This window comes from Corylus avellana, chromosome ca5, assembly GCF_901000735.1.
Source record: "Corylus avellana chromosome ca5, CavTom2PMs-1.0".
Classification (NCBI taxonomy): Eukaryota; Viridiplantae; Streptophyta; class Magnoliopsida; order Fagales; family Betulaceae; genus Corylus; species Corylus avellana.
This window is the reverse complement of record NC_081545.1, coordinates 3,871,292-3,890,080: the sequence shown is the minus strand read 5'-3', so window position 1 is coordinate 3,890,080 and position 18,789 is coordinate 3,871,292. Positions and strand designations below refer to the sequence as shown.

Here is an 18,789-nt window from a genome sequence, read left to right as displayed (position 1 = left end):
AAATAAAAATGCTTTATACGGTATTTACTTAAAATTTTATAAAAAATGATTAGGCCTAATTGCCTAAACGCGAAAATCTCTGCCAGTTAATATTAGCGAAGGAAGGTTGTGTTTTATAGGAGTAAGTAAGATGCTTTCCCTGATAGGATATCTAAGCTGGAATAGCTCAGTTGGCTAGAGCGTGTGGCTGTTAACCACAAGGTCGGAGGTTCAAGCCCTCCTTCTAGCGTTTATTATTTTCTTATTTTCTGCCACCTCAATAATATGAGAAGCCATGTATGAAGAGGACCATTTAGAAGCTAAAATATGTTGACCGCATAAGTCATAAGTGTTTTACCATAGCAGATGCATTCGTAGGAATGAAATCTCATAAGAGTTATGAGCAATATTACAATGCAATAATTCTTAATTAACTAGCGGTCACATCTCATGAAGCGAGGATCATTAGTTTGAATTTTTCTCTTCTCTTGTGCAGACAGTAAAACAAAAAGTTTTATATTCAAGACTTTCTATATTCTTCCAAACATTTAATTCAGATTGATGTTGGAGCACATTGGAGACAGATTTTCCATCTTTCTAGTAATTGAAATTGCCGTTGCCATATTGGAAAAAGTTAGACGTGTTGGACTTTCATAAATGTGAAAATGTGAAAGTAAACAGGTGGACATTCCAAGAATTTATACAAGTTGAACAATTTATGATGTTGGGGGCTTAATTATTAACTTTCATGGAAAGTCTATTCTTTATGAACGTGAATTGTACACATAGAAGAAATAGAATGACTACATGTTGTTCGCAAGGGGCAGTTCAATTGGCTGGAGACCATGCCTCATGAAGCGGGGGTTACTAGTTTGAATCCCCTCCCCTCGTCTTGTGTGGACATGTCAAAAAAAAAAAATGACTATATGTTTAGACTCAATAAATTACCATTTTCATGTGTGAGATTTTTTAAGGCCCTAATATTGTAAAATTATTTTCTTGACCATAATTGAGGGCATTAATTAGATATTATTTATGAACTTCTTACCATATTAGAGTTTTAAAACGTTTTACCAACATGGAAAGAACCTATATTGTACAATTATTAATTGGAATTTGAAGGCCTTAATTCGAAGCTATTTATTAAATTTTTACCATGTTGGAGCCTTTAACTTTTATTGTACAATTACCTTAATGGTTAATTGTGGGCCTTATATTTTTATACTGGATTATACAATCATTTGGGTATTAGGCCTTGGAGATTGTTTTGGTTAGTATGAACTTTAGCTTGAATGATTAAAGTTATCAAATACATAAGAACACTGGTTCGGTCTAACAACTCTGTTCTGAAACAGGACACCAAACAATGATCTATTCCTTAACAAGATGATTGCAAATTTATTTTGTCTCTTTCAAATTATTACTGTTTAAAAAAAAAAAAACAAGAAAAAATTGTTCCTGTGAATTGAAGCAATGCATATATTCAGAAGATTTCTTACCCCTTTTATCTCTGTCCAGATCCATACCAAACAAACAAGAGGGCAACTTTAATATACATGGCCATCTCAGTACTAAATATCTTAAAACACAAGTTAAACTTCATAAAGAAACGTCTTTTCTTTGTTGTAGTTGAATGCATCATCATATCCAAATTCCTTCTTTATCAGCTTTACCAAACCACAAGTAACAGAACAACATATGCATAAAGTAAAGATACGATATGCATATCAATTTTGACTGTGGGTGTCCCAATTGCTAGGTAAGTATCTCAAATCTTGTTCTTTTCTCTCCCTCTCTTACCATTCTTTAACCTCTTGGCTTTGGAAAGGCATTATTATATCCCAAAGCCTTATTGCCCAAGGAGCATGCCATAAAATCCACTCTTCATCCCCTTTGTCCATTTGGAATGCTCATTGGATTCATTCACTTCCCTCTTTTATTCCCTCCTCAAAAAATCTCAGTCACCTCTCCCACTCCATGCTCTCTGTCCGAGATCTTTTTTCCTTAGATTCCTCTTAGAATCTTCCCCTTCTGAACTCCCTAGCTTTTTGAGACCTCCAGCGTTAGAGAAATTCTAAAAATAAAAATTGGTCATTCCACTTTTTCTTATTCCCTTTGGACCCTTTCCTCAAATGGCATTTTCTCTTCCAAATCAGCTTTTAATCTTATCAATAGCTCTAGGACAGTTTCGGCCATCTCTCCATTAGAGCCAAAATCATGGAAACTCTTATGGAAGTTGCAACTTAATAATAGGTTGAAACTCTTTTTGTGGAAAATAGCTTGGGATATAGTCCCTTCAAAAGCTCGTCTAAACATCTTTCTCAATATTCCTACTTCTGACTTGCTTTGCCCTCTATGCAATTCAGATGTGGACTCCCTGCCTCACTTATTCTTTAGTTGCATTTTTGCTAGGGTTGCCTGGAGGTCATCCTTTTGGCCTCTTGTTTCTCAAAATTGGTCCAACCTCTCTTTATCTAGTTGGATCAAGGGCATCCTCTCCCCTCATCTCTCTTTTGGTATTCTCTCTACTGATACTCACTTTTTCCAGATTTTTTCTGCTGTTCTTTGTGATCTTCTTTGGTTTAACAGGAATAAAGCTCATCACGATGGTATTATCCCTGATATCATGGGATTAGCAAACTCTATCAAAAAGACAACTCTGGAGCATTTTTTAGCTTGGAAGGCCGGGTCTCAGCCAGTTAAAGAGAAATGGTCTCCTCCTCCTACTGGATCCTTTAAAATTAATTTTGACACAGCTATCAGGGATAACTTCTCAGCCCAATTTGCTGTTTGCCGAGACTCTAATGAGTGCACCATCAAGGTTGTCTCACAAATTAATCCTGCATGTGATCCAAACTATGGAAAGGCTCTTGCAGCACGCCTTGCTTCAACTTTAGCATCCTCTCTACAACTTCAACATTTCATTTTTGAAGGGGACTCCCTTGTGGTCATCTTTGCTCTTCAACATCCAGCCATTGTTCAAGATTGGAAGTTTGCTAATGTCATTGTAGATTCCATCTCTTTCATCCCAGCCTCCTCCACTTGGGAGGCTCAAAAAATACACAGAAGTGCCAACTTTTTCGCTCACAATGTAGCGTATTGGGTCGTGGCCAGAGCTCATTCTGACTGCATTCCCACTTACTTTCCTCCCCCATCATCTCTCCCCATTTGAAGTGGCAAAGATCCACCTCCCCCTTAATTTCAATTTTCAATTTCCTTGTAGTTTGTTGGTTTATCTAGTTTTTATTGAAAGTCCGTTTACAAAAAAAAGAAAAGAAAGTAAACATGCGATATATGGTAGTGAAAATTATTTTTATCTAATGATAATTTTAACTGTCACATCAAGGAAGGAGTAGTTGATAGTAAATTCTCTTAGTAATAATCCATTTGTTATTCTCTTAGAAAGCAAAATTTGACAAGTTATTGACAAGAAATTTACCTTGGGGTGTGGGATTTTTAGAGTAATTTTCTTTGGCCCAAAACCCAAAAGGAGTTGAATGTCCAATGTACTTTTGAGGCATAGATTAGGCCATGATATTCTGCCAAATTGTATTCCCATGGAAAGGAAACAGATGCATAGGGTCCACATAGTGGAAAATTATGGGGGAGGTAGGTTTTGGATATAAATATACTTCTCAAAAGTCCATGTCTACCAAATTTTAACCTCCTCTCTCCTTCCCACATCACTCCATAAACACCCCACCAAAGATGAAGGCAGATCCAGTGTGGGTTTGTTGTTCACATGTCCTTATCTTAATCCTTTGGTTGGCAGAGAGGTAAGAGAGAAAATCCCACCTAAATTTTTACTTTAAAAAGTTTGTATTGTCATGTATTTATTAGAATTTTTTCTTAAACATCATGCTGTTTGTATTCGTGAGTCGTGACGAATATTTGCCGTCGCAACAATTTTTAAATTATTAGTGACTCATCGCTATTAAATTGGTTGCTAAAAACCAAAATTCTTGTAGTATTTTTATCACAATCTCAAACACGCTCCAAATATTGTTTGATGTGAATTTGGGATACAATTCCTTGCAATTTTGTAGAAAAAGTTGTTGGAGTTGTGAGAGAATCCCTGGTACGAAGTAGAAAAGTCTTACTTGTAGATCTCAGCAATTCAATCTGACAACAAATATAAAAGAATCTTATGATGTTAATATAGCATCAACAAAGACCAAATTGTCATATTAACAATGTCATTCATTAATATAATATAGTTAGGCTCCAAACTATTAACTTAAATTTTTTTATTATATTGTGGTCTTATTTAAGTATTTTCAAAGATATTAATTTCTCAAACAAAACGTTTATATCTTATTCCTATATTATTATTATTTTTAATAGAAAAAATACTTCTCTATTTTTGACTCGATTAAAAAATTAAAAAAGCATAAGGGGATTTGGGAATGTCCTTCTTAGATTCCTCCAAACTGATATGATTTTAAAATTATTATCGAATTTGCGATAAATTATTATTAAATTTAGATTAAATAATAATTTTAAAAATGAGATTAATTTTAAAAGAACATTTAAAAAAAGAAAAGAAGAAAACATGACAGTGACATTTAACGTTAATCATGATACCTTAGAAATCCCCTCAAATCTGTCTATTGCCCATTTCTTGCAAGCACATCCACATGTGAGTAGGTGTATAACTTCCACCCGTTCTTTCTAATCTAGGTCCACCATGGTACTCCATCTAATGGATATGATTAATTTTTTTTTTTTCCCCAAAGCATATACTGGATACAGTAATTTGTTATGGTTACCTTAAATTAGTGTTCTACCTAATCTTTGATAGTTGGTGTACTGGTACATGTTGGGAAAATTACAAGAGATGGAACCTAAACATGTGACATTTTTGTCTTTCTTGGTGATGCATCGATGGACACTTGCTCAGCAACCATTATACTTTAAATTATGATAATGTCTTGACCGGGTCTTGATGGTGACTTAGTGAAGTCCTAGCGAGGTCTCGGTAATGTTTCAGTTGGATCTGTCGATCTGAAAATGAAATGTCCAAACTAAAAAAAAAAATGATTTAAAGTTTTCAAAAATGAAAGCCATTTTACAGAAATTAAATAAGCTTTTTCGGTCAAACCGAAAACATTTTTTGTTGACTATTATTTTCCGTCGCACCAAACACTCAAAAACTCATAAAATGCAAAAACAAAGAAAGCCTTAAATTTTAGAGAAGGTGATTGCAAAAGCAATGATAATTAAGAGAATTATGTGAAGTTTTTCTTTCTATGAGCAAGGGTTTGTAATAGAGAGTCTCCTACCTGAATCTTAGTAATTCGATAGTAAATATGAGAGAGCCTTTATGAGGTTAACCTACTTAAATAAGGGTTGAACGGCCTAAAAATTACTCAAACAGATGAGTTCTATAAAGACTTTTTCACATTTACTATTAGAATTACAGGCAATCTCAACAACAAAACTGTTAAAAATCCCAAACACTGTTTGGCAACCCCTTTCCCTCTTCCCCCAACACTATTCACGCTTTTTTTTCTCAAAAAAATTAACATCAAAATATTCTTACTTTTTTTATTTTTTATATCACATTATTCACTTTTTACTACTATTCAAATAAAAGAATTATTACAAAATAAAACTTTTTAACTTTTATATACTAAAATTCTTACTCTTTTTTTCTTTTCTTTTTTTTCCACGTAAATTCACGTCACAATAGAATAAATAAATAAAAAAAGAAAAAAAGAAAAAGAAGAAGGTTTGTCAAACACTTGGATTCTTCTCTACCAAAAAAGAAACCCCCCTCTCACCACTCCTTCTGTTCAATCAACTTTTTATTTTGTTGGGGACCCAGGACGACCTTGGTTGGTATGTCATCATTTCAGTTACATCACCCACCTATTAAAGCAAAGGGCATCCACTAGTCTCTTCAGCTCCAACACACACAGAAGGCAGAGAAAATGGGTGGAGCTGGAAATGAAGAGAAAGCAGTGGTAGAGAACAGGGAATGGTACTTGGCGGCCTACGCACCAGAAGGTGTTCCAACCTCCGATCATCTCAAACTCCGTACTGTCCCTCTTTCGCTCGCCGTTGATTCCATCCCCGACCGCCATGTCGTCGTCCAGAACCTACTCATCTCCGTTGACCCGTATCAACGTACCAGACTCACTGGTCTTGACGAAGGCCTTTACTTTCCTCAGTTCAAACTAAATGAGGTATTTTAAACAATTATAATATAATTCTCTTCAGATTTTCACCAATTATTCATTTTTTATTTTTTATTTTTATAATATTACCAAGTTTTTCACCAATTAGTAGCAAGTATGGTACTACTTACTAAGTGAGATAAAAAACTGCTAAAAAAAAAAGTTCAATAAAATCAGATATAATTAGTCTTGTTTGTTAATATTTTTTAATTTTTAAAATAAATTTATTAACAAACAACCGGAACCACAACAATAATTTGAGCGTCCGTGGTGAAAAATTCTCTTTTACCGCCTTCAATAAAAATTTGATACATTATATAAAAACACCAAATTCAATAAAAATAAAAATACCATATTTAAAGTTGAAGTGTCTTATTCAAATTAGAGAGCGAAAAATACTTGGTTTACACCGAGACCCAATTCTAGTATTTTTACTTTTATACCATGTCATGATTATTTTTTTTCAAACTAAAAATAAAAAACACCCAAAAACACATAAATTACCTTACACCAACTTGTAAACGTTAACCTAAAAATTCAAGTTTATAGATTTTAGTAGAGTGATTTTGTTTTATTATACTTTTTCTCTTCAAAACAAAACCATTAGTGTACAATCCAAACACAAAATATTAATTATTTTTATATCATATATATTTTTTAAATAATAATCTAAAAAACATTAAAAAAAAGTCAATTATTATCTATAAAATAACGTGGGTTTTAGAATATATGATTAGGCTGAAAATGACATACTGTTTCTTAAATTGAGAATATCTATCTTCTTTTCTTAATTAAATAACTATTTCTCACCCTAATTTTTTATTAAGATACTATTTAAGAAAAGGCTTGTATATGTTAAAAAATTGCAGGCGATAACTGCATTTAGTGTTGGAAGGGTAATTCGGTCAAAAGACAGTAATTATAAGGAGGGTGATCTTGTCCTTAATCCTTTCTCTCCGGTTGCTGAGCATTATGTGGTTCCAGCCGAGTTGCTCATACGGAAGGTTGATCCTTCATCTGGGGTTCCGCTGCCAGATTTTCTCAGTTCTCTTGGTAATATTTTCTTTCTGGGATTTCTTTTTCGGGGTTTTTTCTTGGAATTATTTATTTAAGCTTAAATTTTTATCCTTTAAAGTTATTTGTTTTATGTATTACAGGGGTACCAGGTTTTGCAGCGTGGGTGGGGATAGAGGTGCTGGGAGACCTAAAGCCAGGGTCAAATGTGTTTATTTCAGCGGCGGCTGGAGCCGTCGGAATGTATGCCGGACAATTGGCTAAGCTCAAAGGTTGCCGGGTCATCGGAAGCACCGGTTCGGATGAGAAGGTATGTGATGCAAACCATGAATGTTTATGGTAAATGTAATATCTTTCCGGTGCTTCAAATTTTCGGATTATTTTTAAAAATGTATGTGAAGATTGTATGCTCTAAAAATATATATTAATTTAATAGTGTGGATTAAAAAAATTTCCTCCGGAATTGTTGGAAATCTTTGTCCAACAAAATTTAGGTGGGATTTTCTCTATCACTTCTCTTGAAAACTAAGAAACTTTGCAACCTTTTTGCCAACCAAATGATCGAGATAAGGAAAGGACATGTGAACCAAACAAATCGTTCTGTATCTGCCTTTGGTGGTGGGTCTGCTGGGAACCACACCATTATTGGAGTGTTATGTAGTGATGTTGAAAGGAGGAGTAGGACTGGCCAACGGATTGAGATCCCCTCCAATTACTCAAAATTGGAGATTCTCATGTTACGAAATTGTGGCCTTTCATTTTAAATCCAATGATCTATAAAATCATTTAAACCTCGGTAAAACAAAAGCCAAAATAAAAATTTAATGCCGCGGTTATACAAAAGCAGCTGAAATTTTATAGACCATTGAATTTAAAATAAAGGGCCACAATTTCGTAACATGAGAATCTCCAATTTTGAGTAATTGGAGGGGATCTCAAACCCTGGCGAAATGGGGACCCAATTCAAATTCTGCTAAGAAGTTGTCCTTTTTCTTGGTCAGGCTAAAAGTCATTTAGCAATGACTATTGGTAGTGGTAGGCCCAGTGAAGAGACTTTTGAAAAGTATTATATGCAAGACCTACCTCCCCCACAATTTCCACCATGTAGATTGTGGGCCTATGCATCTGTGTCCTCTCCATGGGCTTAAATACAATTTGGCCTAATCTATGCCTCAAAAGTACATTGGACATTCAACTCCTTTTGGGTTTTGGGCCGAAGAAAAGAACTCTTAAAATCCCACATGCCAAGGTAAATTTCTTGTCAATAATTTGTCAAATTTTTGCTTTCTATCATCGAGCTCAAGTTATATAAAAAATTTGGAAAAAGCACAGATACATCAATATTTAGCTTTCCTTCTAGTTTAAAAGGATATTGCTGCAGCATCTAGTTAATTAGGTTTTAGGCCTGTCTAATACGAAGGTTAGAGGCCATAGGAAACATGGAGTTTTAGTGCCACCCATAGCAACCACTTCAGTTGAAAGCAAGTACTGAACTTCTCATATCACACAGTAGTTATTCAAATTATTATTCCTAGATATATGACTACCATATCCAAATTAGGGAACAAGAGGGACACTCTTGTTTATGCCAGATTATGAAATTACTTGTTCCATTCAAGTACTTTACTAGTTTAAGTTAGTATAATTAGGTTCTGTGTCCAAGTAGCCAAATTTGAGTAGAGCTTAGAAACACTGCTTTGATCTGTATATATGTGGAAGAAAGATTGTTAAAACCATAGAATATAAAGAAGGTATTTGTATTTTTATTGTAGAATGTGTCCCATACATTTTCTTGGTTGTCATGGTGAAATATGGTAAAAAAATAAATAGAATTCACTGAACATGAACTAGAAAAAAAAAAAATTCGATTGAAGTTTGGAATCAACGATCTCGACAATGTCCGAATCTAGGAAATCTAGAAAAGCTGCTAGCATAATCTAATAGTGTCGAACACGACAAATTGTCGAAGCCACAAAAAATTGGTTAACAGTGCAACTAATTTCAATCATTTTTATTGTTTTTTTCTTTTTGAAGTAACTTTTGTTTGAGTTCCCTATATTGGATCTATTATGTTTTATTGTATTTGCAAATATTCTTGATGTTCAATATTTCATATTTTCGGCCTATATTATGAAGAACTCATGCATTATGCTCCAACTTCCAAAATATACATGAACTTGTTATTGCTTGCTAAGTTTAGCCATACCATCATCAGACTTGTGATCCAGCAATGCGTAAGAAACAAAATACATGGATTATTGCTAATGAAGAGCTACTAAGAAAGAAAAAGGACAGTGGAAACACTGGGGTAAAAAAAGGAAAGTGACATACAATTTGGAAACTAGTGGTGATCGTTGGTTTAGAGGTTGGAACTGGTGGCATGTTTAAATCCCAGATTGATGAAATTCTGGTAGTATTAGAGATCAAAGGGTAAATCACACTGCATACCTTTTCTTTTAATTACTTTATGGATCAGATGTTCTTACCAATTTCTTATGTTGACTTTATGTTATTTGTGATTCTTAGGTAAAGCTCATAAAGGAGGAATTTGGATATGATGATGCATTTAACTACAACAAAGAAACGGATTTAGATGCTGCTTTAAGCAAGTAATTACTTTTTTCACATTTTCTTCCTTCTATAATTGATATAATATATAAAGAAGTTGAGAGATGTTTCTCTATGAAGTTTAACTCGCGTTAAGATATCTTTTTATAAATAAACTAGTGGTATAATTATAACAAGCATATCATCTTGTGAAGGACCCATAATTATGTATCTTAATGTTATAGGTATTTCCCTGATGGCATCGATGTTTATTTGGACAATGTTGGTGGTAAGATGCTTGAGGCTGTCCTCAACCATGTTAACGTGCGTGCACGGATCCCGGTCTGTGGCATGATATCTCAATATAAGAAGGTGAATCATATGGCTACAACACCATTGATGTCATCATATTCCTTTAAATGCTTACATATACACCCACTTGCATCGTTTAGTACTGAGATGGCCATGTATATTAAAGATGCCCTCTTGTTTGTTTGATGCAGATCTGGACAGAGAGAGAAGGGGTAAGAAATCTTCTGAATATAGTAGGTAAGGAGGTAAGGATGGAAGGGTTTTTGGTGGGATCATATTTGGATCGTTTCGGGGATTTTACAAAGCAAATGCAGAGCCTCATAATAGAAGGCAAGATTAGTTCCAAGTTCAAAATCTACCATGGAATTGAGAGTTTCTTGGAGAGCTTAGGCTCTCTCTTCACAAGCTCCAATGTTGGAAAAGTTATAATTGAAGTTAATCCATAATTTGAAAATTTCTTCGTGCCCTTCTGGTTTGAAGAGCCAAATGCTGTTGCAATAATATTTGTTGGATTTCTGAGCCATGTCAACTGGTTTATATATGTAAAGTATATATATATATTCTTATTGGAATGATGCAGCCCTTATTTTATACTTTAATTCAGTGAACATGCACTGCTTCTATCATAGTTTGGTGTCCTGATTCTGAATATAGTTGCTCTGCTCAAACCATTGTTCTTATGTATTGATAACTTCTGTTTTTGAATTTCTAATTTGTAGAATATGACACTTTCCATTGAGAATCATTTAAGTTAAAGAAAGCAATATCCATATGTGTGTGCTTTCCATATTAGGTTTGATTTATTTTCCATATTAAAGTATGTGCATTTAGGATTTGATTGATTACCATTCTTCTATTCTCTCTACTTACCACAGTTTTTCCAAATTTGGTCATAAAGGGTAGCTCTCATTGGTGAATGTAGGCCTCTTAAGGTCAATCCACCCCATATTTTCTATGTTCTCTCTCTGCTTTCTCTTTCCTACTATTTTATATTCTACATAAATTTCTAGAGGGGGAACTCAAAAAGAATGATAAGCAATCATTATTAATAAAGAAAAATATATATATATATTTTTAAAAAAACATTAGATGCATAAATGATTTGTTTGTATTTTTGTTGGAGGTGGGTGTGTAATATATTTGCTTCTTGTTAGTGGTTACCTATACAAAGTTCAATGATGCATGACTCAATTTATGATGACTAAAGAGGTAGGGAAAAGAGCATAGATTGAGCAGAGTGCATATGCATGATTCTAGAGTTAGACAAAAGACATTGAGATGGTCACATGATTAAGAGCATTCTTAACAGTTTCCTTAAAGCCTCTTCTCTTCCTAAATATAAGAAAAATTATAATTTTCTTTTAAAAAGCTACATGCAGCAAATACCCTATACATTCCTTAAACATTGAGTAGCACTTAAACTTCCCTATCCGTTACTTAACATAAAATATTGCTTTCTTCTCTCTCTCATCTTTTTGTCTTCTATTGAGACTTATAGACTGTGTAGGGATTTTGTAAAAAATGTGAAGGTATGTAAAAAATTTGTATTTTATAAGGAAATAATACTTTAATAGTATAGGAAAAGATAAGAGAAATTATTGTGAAATTTATTTGAATAGAGAAACAAAGAATAGTTTTGTTTCCTAAATTTAGATAAAATAAAAAAGAAGCTGCTGAAAGTGTTTAAGGCTCGTATGAGCAATCCAAAAGCTGTCTCCCTCTATCTCTACGTTCTCATCTTTTGCGTATGTGTTGGTGTGCTCACTCCCTACCCCACTTCATAAATACATTGGTGAATGTCCTAGGGCCAGAAATAGGTTTTTTTGTGCAATATTTTTTATTTATTTATTTTAATAAAGTTCCAGCATAGATAGCAAAACAGTATGATTTTCTCAACTGGATATTTTAGGGAAAAAAAAAAAATACTACAAAAGGATTGATTATTCACATGAGAATGTGCAAGGGTAGTGGTTTAAGAAGGAACCAGAGTTTCTACCAAGTGGAAAAGGCAATGTAGAAGTCCTTGAATTAAGAAAAACAAGACCCCAAAAACCACAAATTGAGAACATTTGAGAGGTATCCACAAAGTCTGTGGGGGGAGAAATCATAAAATCCACTCTTCATCCCCTTTGTCCATTTGGAATGCTCCTTGGATTCCTTCACTTCCCTCTTTTATTCCCTCCTCAAAAAATCTCAGTCACCTCTCCCACTCTATGCTCTCTCTGTTCGTGATCTTTTTTCCTTAGATTCCTCTTCGAATCTTCCCCTTCTGAACTCCCTTTTTGAGACCTCTAGTGTTAGAGAAATTCTGAATATAAAAATTGGTCATTCCACTTCTTTTGATTTCCTTTGGACCCCTTCCTCAAATGGCATTTTCTCTTCCAAATCAGCTTTTAATCTTATCAATAGCTCTAGGATAGTTTCAGCCATCTCCCCTTTAGAGCCAAAATCATGGAAACTCTTATGGAAGTTGCAACTTAATGATTGGTTGAAACTCTTTTTGTAGAAAATAGCTTGGGATGTAGTCCCTTCAAAAGCTCGTCTAAACATCTTTCTCAATATTCTTGCGTCTGACTTGCTTTGCCCTCTATGCAATTCAGATGCGGTCTCCCTGCCTCACTTATTCTTAGTTGCATTTTTGCTAGGGTTGCTTGGAGGTCATCCTTTTGGCCTCTTATTTCTCAAAATTGGTCCAACCTCTCTTTATCTAGTTGGATCAAGGGCATCCTCTCCCCTCATCTCTCTTTTGGTATTCCCCCTGCAGATGCTCACATTTTTCAGATTTTTTCTGCTGTTCTTTGTGATCTTCTTTGGTTTAGCAAGAATAAAGCCTATCACGATGGTATTATCCCTGATATCATGAGATTAGCAAACTCTATCAAAAAGATAGGTCTAGAGCACTTTTCAGCTTGGAAGGTGGGTTTCAACCAGTTAAAGAGAAATGGTCTCCTCCTCCTACTGGATCCTTTAAAATTAATTATGACACAGCTATCAGGGATAACTTCTTAGCCCAATCTACTGTTCACCGAGACTCCGATGGGTGCATCATCAAGGCTGTCTCACAAATTAATCCTCCATGTGATCCAAACTATGAAGAGGCTCTTGCAACACACCTTGCTTCTACTTTAGCATCCTCTCTACAGCTTCAACATTTCATTTTTGAAGGGGACTCCCTTGTGGTCATCTTTGCTCTTCAACATCCAGCCATTGTTAAAGATTGAAAGTTTGCAAATGACATTGCAGATTCCATCTCTCTCATCCCAGCCTCCTCGACTTGGGAGACTCGAAAAATATACATAAGTGTCAACTTCTGTGCTTACCATGTAGCATATTGGGCCGCGGCCAGAGCTCATTCTGGCAGCATTCCATTTACTTTCCTCCCCAGCACCTCTTCCCATTTGTAGTGGCAAAGATCCACCTCCCCCTTAATTTTAGTTTTTGGTTTCCTTCCTTCTTGTAGTTTGTTGGTTTGTCTTGTTTTTATTAAAAATCCGTTTAAAAAAAAAAAAGAAAAAAAAAAAGAGAAAGAAAGTAAAGATATGATATATGGCAATGAAAATCATTATGAATGTTACACGTAATTTCATTTATTATTTTATCTAAGGGAGCCCTTACTATGCGGTCATGTTGCAAAAGGAGTGTTTTGCAGCATCCACTCTTGTGGTAACATATCACCAAGCTCATTTTGACAAAATGAAATCAAAACAGCAAACCAAAAAACAAACCAGCATCCCCAATCAGCCAAACTAGAAAAAACAAAACCTAAACTCCAAATCCGCTCTTCTTCCCAAACTCCAAACCCCAATCAGCCAAACCAAGAGAGACCCAACAAAATCAACAAAAACAAATTTCTGCAATCAGCTACATCAACAACCCAATCAGAAATTACAATCAGCCCAATTAGAAATTCGGCGAGACCCAGCGAAACCCAGTGAAATCCGGCAAAACCCAGCCTCAAAACTCGTTTCTAATGCCTCTAAACTCGTTTCTAATGACTCTAAATCGTTTTTTGATTCAAAATTAAAACATAGAGGGGAAGGTTAACCCTTAGGGAATTTTATGATCCTAAAGGGATCCATCGGAGAGGGTTGCTGGCTGGAGAAAGGAGACCCAAGGGTCTGCAGACCCACGATCGGTGTGATCCAGAGAAGAAAGAAGAAGAGAAAGTGGGAGAGAAAGAGAAGTGTAAATTTTCAGTGAAAAACAGAGAAAGAAGAGAGAAAAAGAGAATAAGAGAAGATGGGGAGAGAAGAATCAAGTGTATTAGGTTGTAGAGTTTTTTTGTGCATTTTATTTGCTTTATGTGATGTGTCTTGCAGCTATTGGGGGCAAAACACCCCTTTTGCAGCATGACCATATAGGAGGGTTTCTTTTTATCTAATGATAATTTTAACTATCACATCAAGGAGGGGGTAGTTAGTTATAATCCATTTGTTATTCTCTTAGAAAGCAAAATTTGACAAGTTATTGACAAGAAATTTACCTTGGGATGTGGGATTTTAAGAGTTATTTTCTTTGGCCCAAAACCCAAAAGGAGTTGAATGTCCAATGTACTTTTGAGGCATAGATTAGGCCCTGATATAATGCCAAATTGTATTTAAAAACCTAAAATACGACTCCAAATGATACCTATTCAAATGTCTAGGTGTTTCACAAAGATTATGCGGAATAAGATCTAACCTAACAGTTAATATTCAACCAAATACAGATATGTAATGAACATTCAAGAACACAGATATTTGGTTACGAAGATGAAACCATTTAGAGAACTCTCTAAATGTAAAACATCTTCGGGGCAGCCAAACTCAGGAAATTAATCCACTATAAGAAGGATAAGGAATACAAGAAGGATTACAAAACCTTTGCAATTGACACTTCCTTGCACACGACAAGCGACCCACTTGACTACTACTGCAGTAGCCCTTTCCAGAACATCTGGCACAATTCTTCTATATGATTTCCTTTTACCGGAACTCCGATAGACTTCTCAACCATAGATTTATCAAAGGAATAACTAAAACTCTAAGAGATTCAATTTAACGCTCACCACATATGATCTCTCTTAGCACAACCTCCGACAAACTCTTTGGGGGTGAAAATTCGTGCTTCTCTCTTTTATAAAGATGTATATATACCCCCAACAAAACCCTAGACCTAGCTCACTTAAAATCACGTTTTTGGGCTTAAAACTTACAGGGTGTCCAGACAGGTTAATGGACTGTCCGGACAGGGTCTTGCAGAGCAAAAATAAGGTTTCTGGAAATGCGGTCCGGACCTGGGAAAGGCCTGTTCGGACAGGGCATGCAATGGGTGAAACAGCATTCTAGAAATGCTGTCCAGCCTTGATTAACGGCTCCGATCGATGGGCGTTTGTGGCCCGATTGAGCTGAAATTTTGCAGGGACGTTTATAACACATGAATCTACATTATGAATGGTGAAGATTGGATTCTGAGCATTCTATATCAGTGTTTGAGCCTGTGAATAGTAGCTTCTGCATTTTGGAACTGAATTAAGCCAACACAAGAACTAACAAATCCCCCCTTTGACAATTCAGTGACAAAACCAAAATGCAGAGCCAATCCCATTATCTCCCCCATATTTACTCCCCTTTTTTGTCATAGAATGACAAAAGGTCTTCATGTTTCCTGAAACACTTCACAAAATACATCAAGGCATATGTGGAACAAGAAGACAATAAATAAAACTCATGAAAAAAAATGACGTAGAATGCATGATCATAAAGAAATATCAACAAAACTCCCCCTCAATGTATGATTCAATGAACAACAAAAAACTAGAAATTCAAACTATGTTTCTCCCCCCTCAAAAGTCAAATGAACACACATGATATACACATTAATGACTCATATATTGCACAATGAATATCTCAAACATGCTCCAAATATGCAAAATATACATGAGACTAGAAATGGCAAGAAACTCATATTGCTTAACCCAAGCAAAGAAAAATGTTTCATTCAACTCATGCTTGTGTGGTGTGTGTGTAAGCCATCCAAAGAAAAAAAATTTCAACTTACAAAATGAGGAGAAAGTTTCACCACCATGAGGTTTTGACAAGTATATCAAATCAAAAGTTAAACCTTATCATACTAGGGCCTAGCCACTCTCATCCAATACATTTTTCTTTGTAAAACAGTTTGCACAAGTTTGACACAGTGAAATAAATTCCTTTTGGAATATGATCTTTTGATTTTATTTATTTCACTATTTTGTTTATTTTTCTCTTTGAAAAAGTGTCCTTAAACTTTTGGTGCTTATCACAAAAGAGAAAGCAATAATTTTTAAGCCCTAGTTTCAACTAGCATATGGTCAATTTGAAAAATATGACTAGTCAAAAACCTCATATGGTTACTTAACAGACCACACAAATAAAGTGAAACAAAACCTCAATTTAAGTTTAAATGTGCACAAGGGATAAAGCATAGGCAAAATGTATCTCATAAGCTCAGGCTTTAGGTAATCACAAAAACAAGTTCATTGATACAAATTTTCATCTCATGCATATTAAGAACATTCTAAGACGCAAGGAATTAAATCCATAAAAGCAACATGAGAAATTAATGGACTATCTAGGTGCATAAGACAAAAGAAAGAAAAGAAAAACAATCAAAGTAACATATTTTTATCTTTTTGAAAATTTTCACAAAAGAAATGCACACAAACGAAAAACAAATGCAAAACAAACAAAAATGCAATACAAAGAAAAACAACATGCTCTAGGATTTTCCAAAAATAAGTAAAACAACAATTCCTAGACATGTTATTTACTCACTTAAATTTATGTGAGATCACTACCACTCCCCCTCAATGCAGTGGCAGATCCACGTTATCCATTGAGGGTGCCACAGCACCCCCAAGGATTTAATTTAATTTTTTTTTTTTTTAACCCACGGCACCCTCAAAATAAAAAAATAAAAGAAAATAAATTATTTTTACAATTTTACATACCCATTACCCAAGGCACAACAACCCCTCTCCTACACCCCCATTTAACCCACATCAATTTAACCCACTGCAACCCTTCTCTTGCGCACAAAAAAAAAAAAATCTATAAGACGCTCTCTCTCAAACTCTCTAGTCTCTTCATAAAGTGCAATTCTAGACATTTTTTTTTTTTTTTTTTTGTATTTCTTTCTTTTTGATATAGTGTCGACATGTTACATTTCTAATATATCAATTTGAGCACATATTTATGAACTTTTATAGATATTTTTTGTGATGTATATATTATGTGAATTACCAAATTTTTAGGGTGAAGAAAATTTTTAAGACATCAAAAATTTTTTAGCGGAACCCCCAATATAAAATGGTTGGCTCCGCTACTGCCTCAATGGATGAATGGTATCAACCTTCTTAATCCAAACTTTCTTCATATTGGGGACAAATGTGCGACTCTTGTCCAAATCATTTAACTTGGTGATAACACCCCTTAGCATGTTGAATAATTCCTCATGACTATTCGTAGAACAAAAATAATCTCTTTTTGACTCATGATTATTCAACTGAAAACAATTAGGGCGAATATGCCCAATCTTACCACAATGATGACATGTAGGAATGAACCTTTGAGAAGGTTGGTTCCTTGCAAGGTAAACAAAGTTGGAGTTACTTCTAGGTAAAAAGTGCTCAACACGAGAGTACTTACCTTTCTTACCCTTCTTACCGCTTGAGGTCGCAGTAGCGGTTTTCTTCTTTTTCTTTAAGACTTCTTTTCCTCTTCTTCTTGAGGAGTGAACAGCAACTAGCTTATCTTTATCCAATGGCTCTTCCAAGTTTTCTGTTTCAACAAAAAATTTCTTGGAAGAAGAAGCAAGGTTAGAGGAATGAGCAATAATCTTGTCAAAATCAATCTCAGGTTTATCACAAGTAGATTTTTGGGTATGCAAAATTTTGTCAAGATTATCATTAGAGAATTTTTCCAATAGAGTTTTGGACTCCTTTAATTCATTCTCTAATGACTCAACTTTATTAGCAAGATCATGATTTTCAGATTTCAATGTTTTACACAAATCAAGAGAATCACTCAATTCACCAATTAGCTCATCTTTATCATGTTCAGCCTCTCTAAGTTTCTTTAGATTCTTGGAATTAATAACTTGTAGCTCAGAGAATTTCACAAACAACAAATTATAAGTCTCTTGTCATTATCAGAATCGTAATAAGAATAATACTGTTTATCAGAAGACATAATAGTTTCAAAACAATCAAGAGTTTAGGATATCTAGAAAGTATATAGGATCACACTCAGGAAATTTAATCCTTTGATAGAGTGAACCAGCTCTAATACCAATTGAAAATTCTACAAACGACTCCAAATGACACCTATTCAAATGTCTAAGTGTTTCATAAAGATTATGAGGAATAAGATCTAACCTAACAGTTAATATTCAACCAAATATAGATATGTAATGAACATTTAAGAACACAGATATTTGGTTACGAAGAGAAAACCATTTAGAGAACTCTCTAAATGTAAAACCTCTCCGGGGCAGCCAAACCTAGGAAATCAATCCACTATAAGAAGAATAAGGAATACAAGAAGAATTACAAAACCTTTGACTCTTCCTTGTACACGACAAACGACCTACTTGACTTTTACTGCAGTAGCCCTTTCCAGAACATTTGGCACAATTCTTCTATATGATTTCCTTTTACCGGAACTCCGATAAACTTCTCAATCGTAGATTTATCAAACAGAATAACTAAAACTCTAAGAGATTCAATTTAACGCTCACC

At 34.6% G+C, this 18,789-nt stretch overlaps 1 protein-coding gene and 1 non-coding gene across 2 annotated transcripts; both read left to right on the top strand.

The window, feature by feature from the left end:
• Window positions 1-155: 155 nt before the first annotated feature.
• Window positions 156-229, top strand: TRNAN-GUU (transfer RNA asparagine (anticodon GUU)). The gene has a single exon. It is a non-coding gene; the product is annotated as a tRNA-Asn (tRNA).
• Window positions 230-5,813: 5,584 nt separating this feature from the next.
• Window positions 5,814-10,657, top strand: LOC132181047 (2-alkenal reductase (NADP(+)-dependent)-like). The gene is made up of 6 exons (XM_059594090.1): window positions 5,814-6,167; window positions 7,028-7,211; window positions 7,316-7,482; window positions 9,699-9,781; window positions 9,965-10,091; window positions 10,223-10,657. The coding sequence occupies exons 1-6, from the start codon at window positions 5,913-5,915 to the stop codon at window positions 10,475-10,477; spliced, it is 1,071 nt and encodes a 356-aa protein (XP_059450073.1). The 5' UTR covers window positions 5,814-5,912; the 3' UTR covers window positions 10,478-10,657.
• The last annotated feature ends 8,132 nt before the right edge of the window (window positions 10,658-18,789 follow it).

Excerpts from the sequence above, each read along its gene's own strand:
- LOC132181047 (XM_059594090.1), top strand. The coding sequence starts at position 5,913 with ATGGGTGGAGCTGGAAATGAAGAGAAAGCAGTGGTAGAGAACAGGGAA. Across the intron at positions 6,168-7,027 it reads CTCAGTTCAAACTAAATGAG|GCGATAACTGCATTTAGTGT; the intron begins GTATTTTAAACA and ends AAAAAATTGCAG. Across the intron at positions 7,483-9,698 it reads GCACCGGTTCGGATGAGAAG|GTAAAGCTCATAAAGGAGGA; the intron begins GTATGTGATGCA and ends TGTGATTCTTAG.